At 44.7% G+C, this 12,990-nt stretch overlaps 1 protein-coding gene across 1 annotated transcript in view; it reads right to left on the bottom strand.

Moving 5' to 3' along the window:
* Wdr59 (WD repeat domain 59) overlaps positions 1 to 12,990 on the bottom strand; it is a 69,572-nt gene that overhangs the window by 48,869 nt on the left and 7,713 nt on the right. The window contains exons 2-5 of the mRNA XM_028768573.1: positions 6,879 to 6,928; positions 3,744 to 3,879; positions 2,001 to 2,086; positions 576 to 656 (exon numbers count right to left, since the gene is read on the bottom strand). Coding sequence (XP_028624406.1) covers positions 576 to 656; positions 2,001 to 2,086; positions 3,744 to 3,879; positions 6,879 to 6,928 — 353 coding nt within the window. The remainder of the gene's footprint in view (positions 1 to 575; positions 657 to 2,000; positions 2,087 to 3,743; positions 3,880 to 6,878; positions 6,929 to 12,990) is intronic.

The following is a 12,990-nucleotide window of genomic DNA, read 5'->3' as shown; positions in this document are numbered from 1 at the left end:
CAGCTCTAACCATCAGCAAAAAGAGCTGTTACTAGACAAGACAGGCCTCAGGCCGGGAGCTCCTTTAACTTTATGAGGTGCAACCATACGAGGAGGCCATTAGCTCCCCTACCACATCCCACCCCTGACAGCAGGGGAACAGAAGCCTCCCAGAACCATAAGAGCTAAGCAGATGTCTTAGCAACTCATCACTTGCTCCTTCTGCAGACCAGCAAATGCCAGCATCTGTGCTGCTTTGCCAAAGGGATTCGCCTGGCCTCTGAGGACTGCTTTGCAGAATCCTGACAAGCATGAAGAGCCAAGACATTCAGCCTTCTGGGGACAGCCATCAGCTCTGACTGCAGTCCTCTGCTTCCCAGGCCCTCCTTTGATCATAGCTGTGGAAGGAGTTTCCTCGTGGCCTTCTATCACTGCCTGTCTTCTTCATCTCCAGCAGCTCCTCTCTTACCTCTTACTATACCTGCTCGCACATCCTGGTCTAGGATCTGCATCCACAGGAATCAAACTAAGACAATTAAGCGCTAACAAAGTTCTGGGCGGATCACCAAGGGACCGTGTCCTTTTGTTGTGCTTACTTAATATCCCAGATGTAGATGTAGGTGTCCACAGAGCTGGTGACCAGGAGATCTGGCTCAAACACTGCCCAGTCCAAGTCGCTGGCAGAGACAAACAGAACAGAAAGACAGAGCTTCAATGTCGAGTTCAAAAGCACCAACAAATTCAGTTTCTAACGGCTTCATGTCTTCCCAGTGTGTCTCCTAACACGGCTCAGAGCGAGGCACTACAGTTCTGTGCAAGTGAACAAGAGTTAACTGAGCTCAGAAGGAAACTCAGGTCCTTCTCCCTAGAACTGCTGGCCATAATCCTGTCTAGTCTTGAAAGGAAATAGGGCATTTCAACCTACACCATGCACAGAGGTGGATGCTGCAGGCGCCACAGGGCCGCAGCAAGGTTCTGTCAAGCCTGCCGTTTGTCTGAGTCCAGACGCAGAAAAGTCTAAGTTTCTTTTCTTTTTTCTTTCTATCTCTTTCTAAGCATGCTTCCCCTGAAATCCCCTTCCCCACACACGTGGCTGACCCTCCATGCAGGTTTCCTCTTCTCCATCTTCCTCCTCCAGGGAGCTGTGAGATCACAGCTTACCTGACCCTAGAGTTGTTCTCTTCAACTCTAATAAATTGCCCTTAAGCCTTAAAAACAACAACAAACAAAACACAAGCTCCTCCCCTAACAAACCCCACTCTTCCTCTCCCTACTCTCTCCTTCTCCTACTCTCTGAATAAACAGACAAAACTAAGAGGAAACATACAGTGAACTCTGAATTATCAACCTTAGGAGCCTTGGGTAAATTGTCTTAAGGAGTGACAAAATTGTTCCTTCCTGCCTGTTACCCTCAGTCCTAGGAAAGGAAGTAGTCCTCAGACATTGTGTACACATAAGTATCTAACCTTTCCTATCACTTCCGGGCCAGACATTCTGTGTACCCTCAAATAGCTAACTTTTCCTATCACTTCCAGGTCATTTCCCCCAGCCCCACACTCCCTGCTAGTACTCTCCAGAAAAAGGAAATAGCGACCCAGAAGAAAAGAGGATCAAGGAACACTGAAGCAGGAGCCTCATAAGGGAATCCATGCTGTTGCCTGGTGTGTCCTTGCACCCTGGACACCCTGACACCAAAGTCCTTGCACCCTGGACACCCCAACACCAAATAGGGAGATTCTGTTTTATAACAACTTCTCCTTCCTGCAGCAAAAAATCAGCCCTGACTCTGTACCTTGGTCTATGCTGTAGCCAAGTTTCTGGTATTCAAGTTATACTTTCTAAGTTTTAAGTGGCTGTGCTCTCGGTGTCCTGTAAGTAGTTTGCCTGGAAGTCTGAACCCTGCAGGCTACTGAGGGCAAATGCAATACAGCAGGTCAGGCATGTGACGAGGATGGCGTCTTCCTGTCACTCGTCACAGGACTGTGAAACAGGCCAAGGAGCTGCCCAGGGGCAATGCGTACCTGATAACTCGAGTGTGCCCCTGCAAGGTTGTGCCAACTTCCCCGCTGCCATCTTTCCACTTATAAAGGTCAACCCGTTGATTACTCTGAGAGGAAGCAAGGACGAGAAGACAGTGAGTGGCTCAGCACACACCTGGGGTAGCAGCTGTCACCCGACTGCTTAAGGTAAAGGAGGTGAAGTCATACAGAAGCCAACTTCATGGCACATTCTCTGGGTTCAGCTTTAAAAAAGAAGTCTAGTAAGTACTGGAACATAGCTTAGTCAGCAAGCATGAGGACCAGAGTTTGATGCCCAGCACCCATATAAAAAGCTGGGTAGAGAATCTCTGTGCTGGGGAATGGAGAGGAGAATCCTTGGTGTGTGTGGGGGGGGGAGTCACTGGCCAAGCAGAAACAAATCTCCACATGTACACACACAAGTGTAATAACCTTAAAGGGCCAGGCACGGAAATCTACAGTTACTCTCGAGCAGTGGTTCTCAACCTCTGAGTTGTGACCCCTTTGGGGGTCAAATGACCTTTTCACAGGGTTTGCCTAAGACTATCTGCATATTAAATATTTACATTATGATTCATAAGAGTAGCAAAACTATAGCTATGAAGTAGTGACAAAAATAACTCTATGGTTGGGAGTTACCACAACATGAGGAACTATGTTAAAGGTCGTAGCATCAGGAAGGTTGAGAACCACCGATAAAGAGAAAGGAATAGTGACAAAGGATCTGGAGAAAGGTGTCAGAGATGGCATGGCCCAAAATCTTTTTGGAGAGTGATAAGTTTCTCAGAAAAAAAAAAAAAAGCTAGGTATAAACCTAGAGAATTTACAATCAGGCACTCAAAACCTGCAAAGGTTAATCAAGCTAATGAACTCCAATTAGGAAAGAATCCTACCCTTGGAATAAATGAGACATTTTTATTTTAATTTACTTTCTTTTTAGTTATCTGTCTGTGGGGATGGGGAGATCTGCAGGTGAGTGCAGGTGCCCACACAGACCAGAAGCAGCCAGAGGTCCCTTCAGCTGTGAGCTACCAAGATGGGTGCTAAGAACTGAGCTCAAGTCCTCTGAAAGGGCAGTACTTGCTCTCAACTGCTGAAGCATCTATTCTAGTTGCTGACGGATGAGGTGTTCGATCCCTCTGAAGGCAAAGAAGGCCAGCTCATACCAGCTCATACCAGCTCCCATTCCTCCTCCTTAGAGTGTATTTATGTCATATGCCATGCCAACCCTGACTAGTTACATCGCCGCTAAGGAAGGTAACTCACTAGACACAGAAATGAAGGCATCCACTTGCTTCTCATTAAAACTTTGGATTCAGAAATACAAAGTCTGGCACAGACCAGGGGCCAGGAAATTACTTACACATACAAACCTGCAGGGCACCTCCCTCTTCCTTCAGAAAGAGGCAAACCTCCCTTTTTTATTTTTCTTACATGTGTATGGATGACTCCCTTTGTGTTATCAGTGCAGTACGTTCATGCTTGGTGCCCATGGAGGATAGATGAAGCTGTCAGATCTCCTAGAACTCAAGCTTTGGTTATGAGGTATCATGTACGTTCTGGGAATGGAGCCTAGGTCCTCTGGAAGATCATCTATCCAGTGATCTTAACCACTAAACCATCTCTCCAGCTCCATAAACCTCTTTTTCCCCCCTTTTACTGGGCAATGAAGACTACATTTTCTTCTTTGTACAAAGAAGGACAAAGACTTGCCAGCCCTCAATGACACTCCTTAAATAAACTCACCGAAGCTGCAAAATAGTGGGCGAAGCTGTCATGAGGATTCCACTGCACGGCTCCAATGTCCCACTTGCTCTGGCGGGAGATTTTCCGGTGACCTTCAAAAGGCGCATCTAGATTGACGATGTACAGGAATCTTCGGCTAGAACGACATCAACGGTATAGACGTACAGCATCATAAGAGCATGCACACGACGCTAGAAAAGCTTATACAAAGTTGCATGCAGTTTGCAAGTGGTGCTCCCAAAACTCTCAAATACACATGACAATCATCTCATCAGAGAGTGTCTGGTCTCTCTGTGCTCAGCTCCAACCTGCTCCTCCCCCAGCCTTTCTCAGTGTCCTGGTTAAGACTGATTTCCAGTTCCATACTAATGCCACTTCAGAAGCTACATTTCAATTGTGTTTTCTCTATAGGACGGCTACCAAATGTTAAGGCTCTTGTCTCAAGTCACCTGCGTATCTGGAAACTACACTATATCTAGAATATCTTTATAAGCCTGATATTACCAGAAACAAGGCTTTACATTCAATAAATGTGTTAAACATACTTATTACTGAACTAAAATCCTGCAGAAAAAATCTCCAATTCCTCTGCAAGTCTACTACTTGGAAACGAAACCAAATCGATCAGGAAGAGAACTAATGACCCAAGAAAAAGGCATAACAATTAAAGTAACATAGTAAATATGTCAATAGCAAGTTTAAAGTGTCAATCAATATAAAGAACCTGGAAAATAAGAATGCTACGTATTTTTTAAGAAAGAAAACTTGCTTGATCTGTGAGTTAACATTCCTGTGGTAATCTCATTCCTGGGGAGGAGGAGACAGATGGCTCTCTGGAGCTGACTATCCAGCCAGGATTGTGTTATCTGTGAGTTCCAGCCCAGCAAAACAAAAACAAACAAACAAAACAAAAAAAAACCTACCTCAAAACTGAACAAACAAGGTAGACCTTGCCTGAGGAATGACATCTGAGGTTACACACATACACACACTCCTCAATAATGAAAAAGAGGCAGGAGAACTTCTGAGTGCCCAGACACAGGCCAAAGCAATCATGGTGAAAATTCTTTAAAGGTATAAGGATTTTAAAGGTTCTGTAGAGACAAATCCAACACAAATGAAGAGCCTAGAAGACTGCATAACTGTGACTCAGGAGGCTGAGGCAAGAGAATGGCAAGTCCAAAGCCAGCCTGCAAAAGCAAGCCTGCACAACTCAGTGAGACCCTTTAAAAAAGTTTTAAGAAGCTGGAGTGGTTGGGGACATATGAGAATGCAGCTTAGTAGCAGAGTAGTTAGCTGGTCTTGTGAGAGCCTGGGTTCAGTCCTCAGTGCTTGGAGGGTGGAGGCTCAGAGAACTCCAAATACCAACTCAACCCTTAACAACTGTTACAGAACACCAGTGGGAAGCAGGGGAATGTCAGACAGGTAACAGCCTGTGACCTACAAAGCACACAGGAGAAGTATCAGATCCTCATCTTCAACTGTAAGAAGTCAACTTTAGAGTGTGCAGGACGGACACATAGATGTAGCAGTGTATTTGGAAACTGGAGACCATCAAAAAGCAGGCCTACATCGTAGTGGAGACTGTGTCCTGGCAGGGGATCAGGGTGGAAAGCTGAGTGAAGCAGACGCTGCTACTCCTCCACACAGACTTTGCAGCACTACTCAATTCTAGACCGTAAACCAGGGACTTGCTTCCTCAAGAACACGATACTACAAAGAGTAAGTCGGCAATTAATGATGCCATATGCTGCAACCCACTGACTTGTATACTGAGTGAACTATATGATATGCAGATTATATCCTAATAAGAATGCTTATTTTATTCATCTCTGTGTGGTTTTTTTTTGTGTGTGTGTATGTATGTGTGTGTACATATGCACGTTATCTCCTTCAATTGTTCCCTGCCTTCTTACTTAAGAACTCATTTTATTTTTAATTACATGTATATATGTGAGGGGGATTTTCATGGGAGCCAGGTGCCCGAAGAGGTTAAAAGAGCACATCAGATTCCTGAGTCTGGACTTACCGGCAGTTGCGAGCTACCTGATGTGGGCACCGGGACCTGAACTTGGGTCTACTGCAAGAGAAGTATATACTCCTAATTGCTGAGCTATCTCTCCATAGTTCTACCCCACCCCTCCTTCAAAAGATAGGGTCTCTTGTGAACATGGGGCCTGGAGGTTCAGCTAGGCTGTCTGGCCAGCGAGATCCAGGTGCCCTTCCCGCTCTACTTCCCCAGAGCTAGGACTACAGGCAATGAAATGCTCAACTTTTTCTATGGGTCCTGGGGATCAAACTCAAGTTCTCATACTTGCATGGCAAATGCTTTTACTGGCTGAGTCAGCTCCCCAGAAATAACCAATAAAGTTATTGAAAAAATAAAACTAAATTTGAGAGAGAAGAGAAGTCACCACAAGTAACATAACATAAAAGTCTGGGTCTCTAACTATATTCTGGTTCAACTCTAGGGTTACTAGGAAAGACCAGAATCTTACAATTTTTAAGTGAGAAAACCATGTAGTCCAATTCCTTCTTGGTAGAAGGAACTTGCTTCTTGAGGGCTGGCAAGATGGCTCCGTGAGTAAAAGCACTTGCCACACAAACTTGATAACCAGAATTCAAACCCCAAATCACGTGGTGGAAGAAAAGAATTGATTCCCCAAAGTTGACTTCTCATTTCCACAAATGCACCACGGCACACATACACATACGTGTACACACACACACATACATTAAATCATTTTTTTAATTATTTCAGAAGAAAAGCAAAATCCAGTTAGGTAAACTGAATAAGTGTCCAGAGAACCCCGGTCCTCTCAACCCTCCTGACTGCCTCATCAACCATGCCAGACTGATTCCTTGATGAGACCGTGTGGTAACAAAAACAGTGCCATCTCAAGGCCAAACTACAAATCACTAAAATGTGAGTACATTGCTTACCTGTGAGAGACAAAACAAAAAACAAAAACAAGACCAAATAAAACCTCCAAGAATCCCTAGAAGTGCCCATGTAGTCCTTAGGATTTGAACACCAAACCTTAGACTGTTCACAAACATATAGCTTCCGATTTCCCAGGAACTTACACAAGTTCCCTAGAACTTGTGGGAGACAAACTCCCAAAGTTCACTTACCCAGAAAGCACTGCATGCTGCCCAAGACAGTCCACAGACATGGCAGTCGCCTGTGAGAAAGAACACAGTTTTAGTTCTGCTGGCAAAAAAAAAAAAAAAAAAAAAAAAACAGAGGAGAAGACAAACCTATCTTTGGCTCTTCTTCCTGTTTCTCAGGAAGTCCCTGGCTGACAATAATCCATTACCAGGTATTAGTGTTCTACAATGGACACTTTCTGGTTCTCAACCTTCCTAATGCTGTGACCCTTTACAGTTTCTCATGCTGTGGTGATCGCCCAACCATAAAATCATTGCATTAGTATTTCATATCTGTAACTTTGCTACTGTTATGAACTATAATATGTTTTTGGAGATAAAGGCTTGTCAAAGGCTTAAAAACCATTGCTTTAAGCCCCTTCAGTTCCCACTCAGATCTTACATTCACTTTGACAAATGACAGCTTCTGTTTAACACACACACCACCACCACCACCACCACCACCACCACACCAGGACTATACACAACCAAAACAATACATTCTAAGTTGAGAAGACAGATGTTCTAGAGCCCCCAGAGAATCTGACTAGCACAGAGCAAGAAACAGCTACTAACAAGACTCTCTCCTACAGAAACTAACCTGGAACACTGCTACCTACATACTCACAGAACACCCATTTCTTTCCATAGCACATGGGACCTTCTTGAAGCCAGATGGGATATTTCTCAAATACCATCCCCTACTGAATCCAAGGTTTTATTCTTAATATTTTAGCCAATTTTTATTATACAGGGTTACATGAGGCCATTTTTATGCAAGTTCATAATGTACTTTAAGCATATTCTCACACATACCCCTGCACCCTACTATCTTCCAGGGTAATATTGTTACTAATGTGCCCCATCCACTTTGATCTGTAATTCTGTCTCCCAGATCCTACTGAGTATCATTTTCATGACTTAGAGCCTCATCTCCAAGTCTGTACCAAGTCTAGTGAAGGTAAGGCATGCGGCTGCCTGAATCCTGGCAGGTACAGCCTTAAACACTGTCATTTCTGTATCATCTGTTTGGTCACTAAATGCTCTAAGTTCTTTCCAAGAGAGCATGCTGGAAGAATTCACTTTGTGGATGCTGCTACAATCATAACCTATGAACGGCAACACCAATCCTGTCCCCACTAGCTTCACTAATGGCTTTCTCACACATACCTATGTCATCCCTAATACTGGAGACATGAAGCCAGACTGTTCCCCCAGAGGCTGAAAAGTGATTAAAACATCCTTCATATTGTCCTAGAGTCCTGAGCAGAGAGAAACCTGGCTACACGGGCCAGCTCGATGCCATGCCATCTCTAGAACCCTTCTGTGTAATGTACAGGTTAACACTGTGAAGAGAACAAGATGGTTTCTCCAACAGTGAGTATCATCTTTTGAGAGGGCATCTCATGAAGAATCTGACCACAGCCCCAAGACTCTGGGCTCTTGATGCACACCCCTTGTGCCTGCTACACAAGGGTAATTAATAAAATATTCCTCTAGCTAGAGCTGCCAATGGCTTACTGAGATGATTAGGGACTCCAAGTATCCATCAGGGGATGAATGGAAGATAAAGAAACGTAGTCAACATCACAGTAGATTATTACTCAGCCTTTAAAAACATCTGATAGATGCTACAACAGGAATGATTCTTAGGATTACACCAAGTGAAAAACACCTAACGAGACACTAGTACAAGATGACTCCACTTAAGGCATGTGTGGAGGTTTGAAAATGTCCCATAGGCTCCTGTATTTAAACACTTGGTCAGTGGGGCTGTTTGAGATACTTATGGAGCCTTTAGGAGGTACTGAAGGAAGCAAGTTACTGGAAACAGACTTTACAGCATTACCCTACTTCTAGCTCTCCCTTTGCTTCCTGTACGTGGTTGAGACTTGATCTCTCAGCTTCCTGTTCCGGCTCTCACATCTCACCTGCCATTATGGACTCTCTCTCTAGAATCTTAAGCTCAAATAAACCCTTTCTTTAGTTGTGGTATTTTATTACAGCAACAACAACAGCAACACTAAAGGTAGTGATACAGCAGGGAAGCTCACAGAGACGAAGTAGAGGCTGACAAGGTTGGGGAGTGTTGTTTCATGGGCACAGGTCTTCTATTGGGAGGATGAAGTTAGGAAGGGAAGGTGAGAGAACTAATCACATTGGCCAGTTAAACTGCTCTGGAAGCTAGAAAGGAGATGGGATTCCCCATGCCACCTATGAAAGAGGACAGTGACCTCTGGGAACCGAGAGCAAGCCCTCAGTAACAGTCAGTAAGGGTGCAGGAATTTCTGTCCTAGCCCCTAGAGACTGGATATTGAAAACTACCTGAACACTTGGAAATGGATTCCCCTGAAGTGAAGCCTCCAGGTGGAAACACAGCTCAAGGATGCCTTGATTTTGGCAGTGAGGCACTGAACAAAGAAACCAGCCATGCAGTGCCTGGACTTCTGACCCACACAAGTCTGAGCTAATAGATGGTTATTGTTGCAGTATACTAATAAAAGATGATCTGGCACCGGGCGGTGGTGGCGCACGCCTTTAATCCCAGCACTTGGGAGGCAGAGGCAGGCGGATTTCTGAGTTCGAGGCCAGCCTGATCTACAGAGTGAGTTCCAGGACAGCCAGGGCTACACAGAGAGAAACCTTGATGATCTGGCAACAGTCTGACAATACCATCCTTTTGTCACAGGGCCTCTACCTCTAGTATCTACCCCAAAAGACAGCAAATGTTTTCTGGACAAAGCTGTTTAGTTACAACTATAGTACACATATCTAGACAACAGAATAATTCTAGTAGCATTTTTAAAAACATGAAAATGCATCAAAACTACAAATATATCATAAATCACCATATTAAGGGATTGCTTATACATTTATTTATTTATTGGGGGTAGAGGATATATGTGTATCGTGGTGTGTGTGTGTGTCAGAGAGTAACCTGCAGAGGTCAGGTCTCTCCCACCACTTGGGTCCAAGGCTTGAACTCATGTCATCAAGTGTTGGGAGCCAACTCTGAGCAGAAAGCGGCTATCATCTTTGCAGCCATCTCGAGCCATATACCCTGACAAGAGACTTGTTTTCAACAGCCTGCAACAGCTGAACACACTCTGATAATTATCTTGTTCTTCTCACATATCTTGTTTTGTTGTTTAATGCCCCCAGCTGCAGGGTGCACGTGGTAAAGTGTCTTCAGCTGCATCTCCTGCTTGTGCTTATATATACACCAATGATTTCCTTTCAATAAAGGCGAGACTTGAGGCGAGACTTGAGAAGAGACTAGATCAGACCCCCTGTCTTGTCTCCATTCTTCGTGTCCCCGTCCCCACTCTCTCTCTTGCTAAGCCCTGACCCGCGGACCGGAGCAGCAGAACAGGCCATTACAATCAAGCTTGGTGGCAAGCACCTTTATCCACTGAACATCTCTCCAGCCCCAGAAAGTTATTTTTGAAAAGGAACCACTAATTAAGAAAACAAACAAACAAAAAGCTACCACAGTGTTTGTAGAAACACATAGGAAGATTATGCTAGGTTGCCTCCATGAAGAACTGGAGAGAAGGAAGTTCTCTCAACAAAACATGAAGCCATCTGCCCAGAAAAAAGGACAATCTGTAGGGACGGGAGGCGATGGTCCAAGGCCTTACCGAAATGAGGTGAATGAATGAGATGAATGAATGAATGAATGAATGAATGAATGTACTACGTGAATGAAATGGCAAGTGAATGAAAGGGGTAGGCAGTTATGAAGAATGGGGTATGAAGCTTTTATTTGAACCCAAGGACAGGGAGGAAAGGAACACTTGCAGTGATTCAGGTAGAACTTCCTGTCTGCCTGAAGGAAGGAGCTTGTAGATTATGATAGACCAGCAATGTACCTGAGAATGGTATTTTATACCCCCTATTAAAACTCACATTGAGGACCAGTGAGATGGCTTAGCAGGTAGATATGCTTGCCATGCTGGCCTGACCGCCTAATCCACATGGGAAGGAGAGAACCACCTCCACAAGGCTCCCCTGGCGCTGTGGCACTCGGGCACTACACACTCACACACACGGGAATAAGTAAAAGCTGTAGAAGAAAGGTATCCTTAAACAAGGCCAGAGAGATGACTCAGCAAGGAAAAGCAAAAGCACATGTGCCATGAAATCCTGACAGCCTTAGTTGGTACCTAGAACCCAGGTGAAAAGCCAGATATGGTAGCACACATCTGTAATCCCAGGATTCGTATGGTGGTGTCGAAACAAGAGGCACTGCCTTAAACCAACTTCCTAGCTGTTTTCTGATTTCCATACATTTGCACGTGCGCGCATGCGCGCGCGCGGACACACACACACACACACACACACACACACACACACACACGCTGAGCACTGTGATGTGTTATCTGTAATCCTAACACTTAGCTGACTGCAATAGGAGGACCACACATTCAAAGCCAACATGGGCTATATTTAGTCAAAAACACAAAAACAAACAAACAAAACCAAAATGACCTAGCAAAGAAACTAAGACAGGATCAGAATCAATGACTGTTCTGACCTAAAAGGCCCTGCTTCCAGGATACAGCTTTACAGAGACTGCAGGTAAGTCTGCCCAGACCTTCCTGTCTCCCCTACTCAACCACTCCCATCCTCCGGCCTCCTTATCACTTCTCACCCGGGAAGGCCAGGAGCCTGCAACCAGCTGTGCTTCCTGTCATCTCAAAGCTGCTGCTAAAGCTAAATCTGGCCGTGGCTCTGCCGAGTCAGCAGGACTGAGTGCATCTTCAGTGTTGTCTAGCATTACAGACCACCTTGGAGCTTCCTGTCCATTCCCGAAGCCATCTCAGGGCTCTCCCCTCTGAACGCTGCCCCCATATCCCAGCCACTATCAATTCTTTAAAATGAATTCCTTCCAGCCCTCCAAACTTATGTCTGTCTCTTTCTCCTTCTTCCTCCTGCCCTCCTCCCTTAGCCCCCTCCCTTCCTTTCCCCCTTCTTCCCTCACCTCAGGTCCTTTATACCAATGGCTGCTTCTGCTTCTGCCTGGAAGATACTTCTATCCTTTATCCGGCTAATTCTTTTGTCTTTGTGTGTGTGTGTGTGTGTGTGTGTGTGTGTGTGTGTGTGTGTATGTGTGTGGTGTGTGGTAAGTACACTGCGCATGCATGTCCGAGTGTCAAGGACTGAGGCCTACATGGAGTGTCTTCCTCCATTGCTTGCTTGCTTGATTGATTGATTGATTGACTGATTGATTGACTGACTGATTTACAGAGTTTCTCACGGAACCCTGGAACTCACCGATTCAGCTAGGCTGGCCAGCTACTCCTCAGGACTCAGATCGCAGGTGTGCGCCACCCTGCCCAGCATTTTATGTGGGTAGCAGGGGCCCAAAATCAGCTCTTCATGAAGTTTGCACGGCAGTTATACAGATCTCCAACTCCCCACCCTTTGGGATTCAGTATAGACACTTCTAAGGTTTTGCTGGACCATCCCATCACACCCAGTGTGAATTAGCTTCGTCTGTGTTTCCATGGGACCCAGGATTCTGTTTCCTCTGCACTTGAGATATTATAATGGTATTTAGTTATTAGTATATTTTCTCCATTAGACTGCAATTTTCTTGAGGGTAAAAATCAATTTGCTAGTACAATGCCTAGCACACAGTATTCATTAACATATTAATTTAGTGACTATTTGGTATTAAAGGCAAATTTGGTATTAAAAATGGTCTTAAATGCTTATGCTACACAACAACTTGTACATCAGTCTTCACAGCAACATCACTCATCATACCCCCAAAGTGGAAACAACTCAGATGCCCAACAATTGATGGGTGGATAATAAGATGCTGTACAACAACAATGGACTGTTACTCACTTATAAAAAGAAAGGAACACTACATAACTAGTGGACTATTACTCGACTATAAAGAGGAACGAGCTGGGAGGTGATGGCACACGCCTTTAATCCTAGCACCCAGGACGCAGGCAGAGGCAGGAGGAGCTCTGTGAGTTTGAGGCCAGTCCGATTTACAGAATGACTTCCAGGACAGCCAGGGCTACACAGAGAAATCCTACTCAAAACAAACAAACAAAAAACAAAAAAACCTAATTCAAGT

The sequence above is a fragment of the Grammomys surdaster genome, unplaced genomic scaffold (assembly GCF_004785775.1).
Source record: "Grammomys surdaster isolate TR1022 unplaced genomic scaffold, NIH_TR_1.0 187, whole genome shotgun sequence".
NCBI lineage: Eukaryota > Metazoa > Chordata > Mammalia > Rodentia > Muridae > Grammomys > Grammomys surdaster.
The sequence above is the reverse complement of the archived record's forward strand: the minus strand, read 5'-3'. Positions and strand labels throughout refer to the sequence as shown.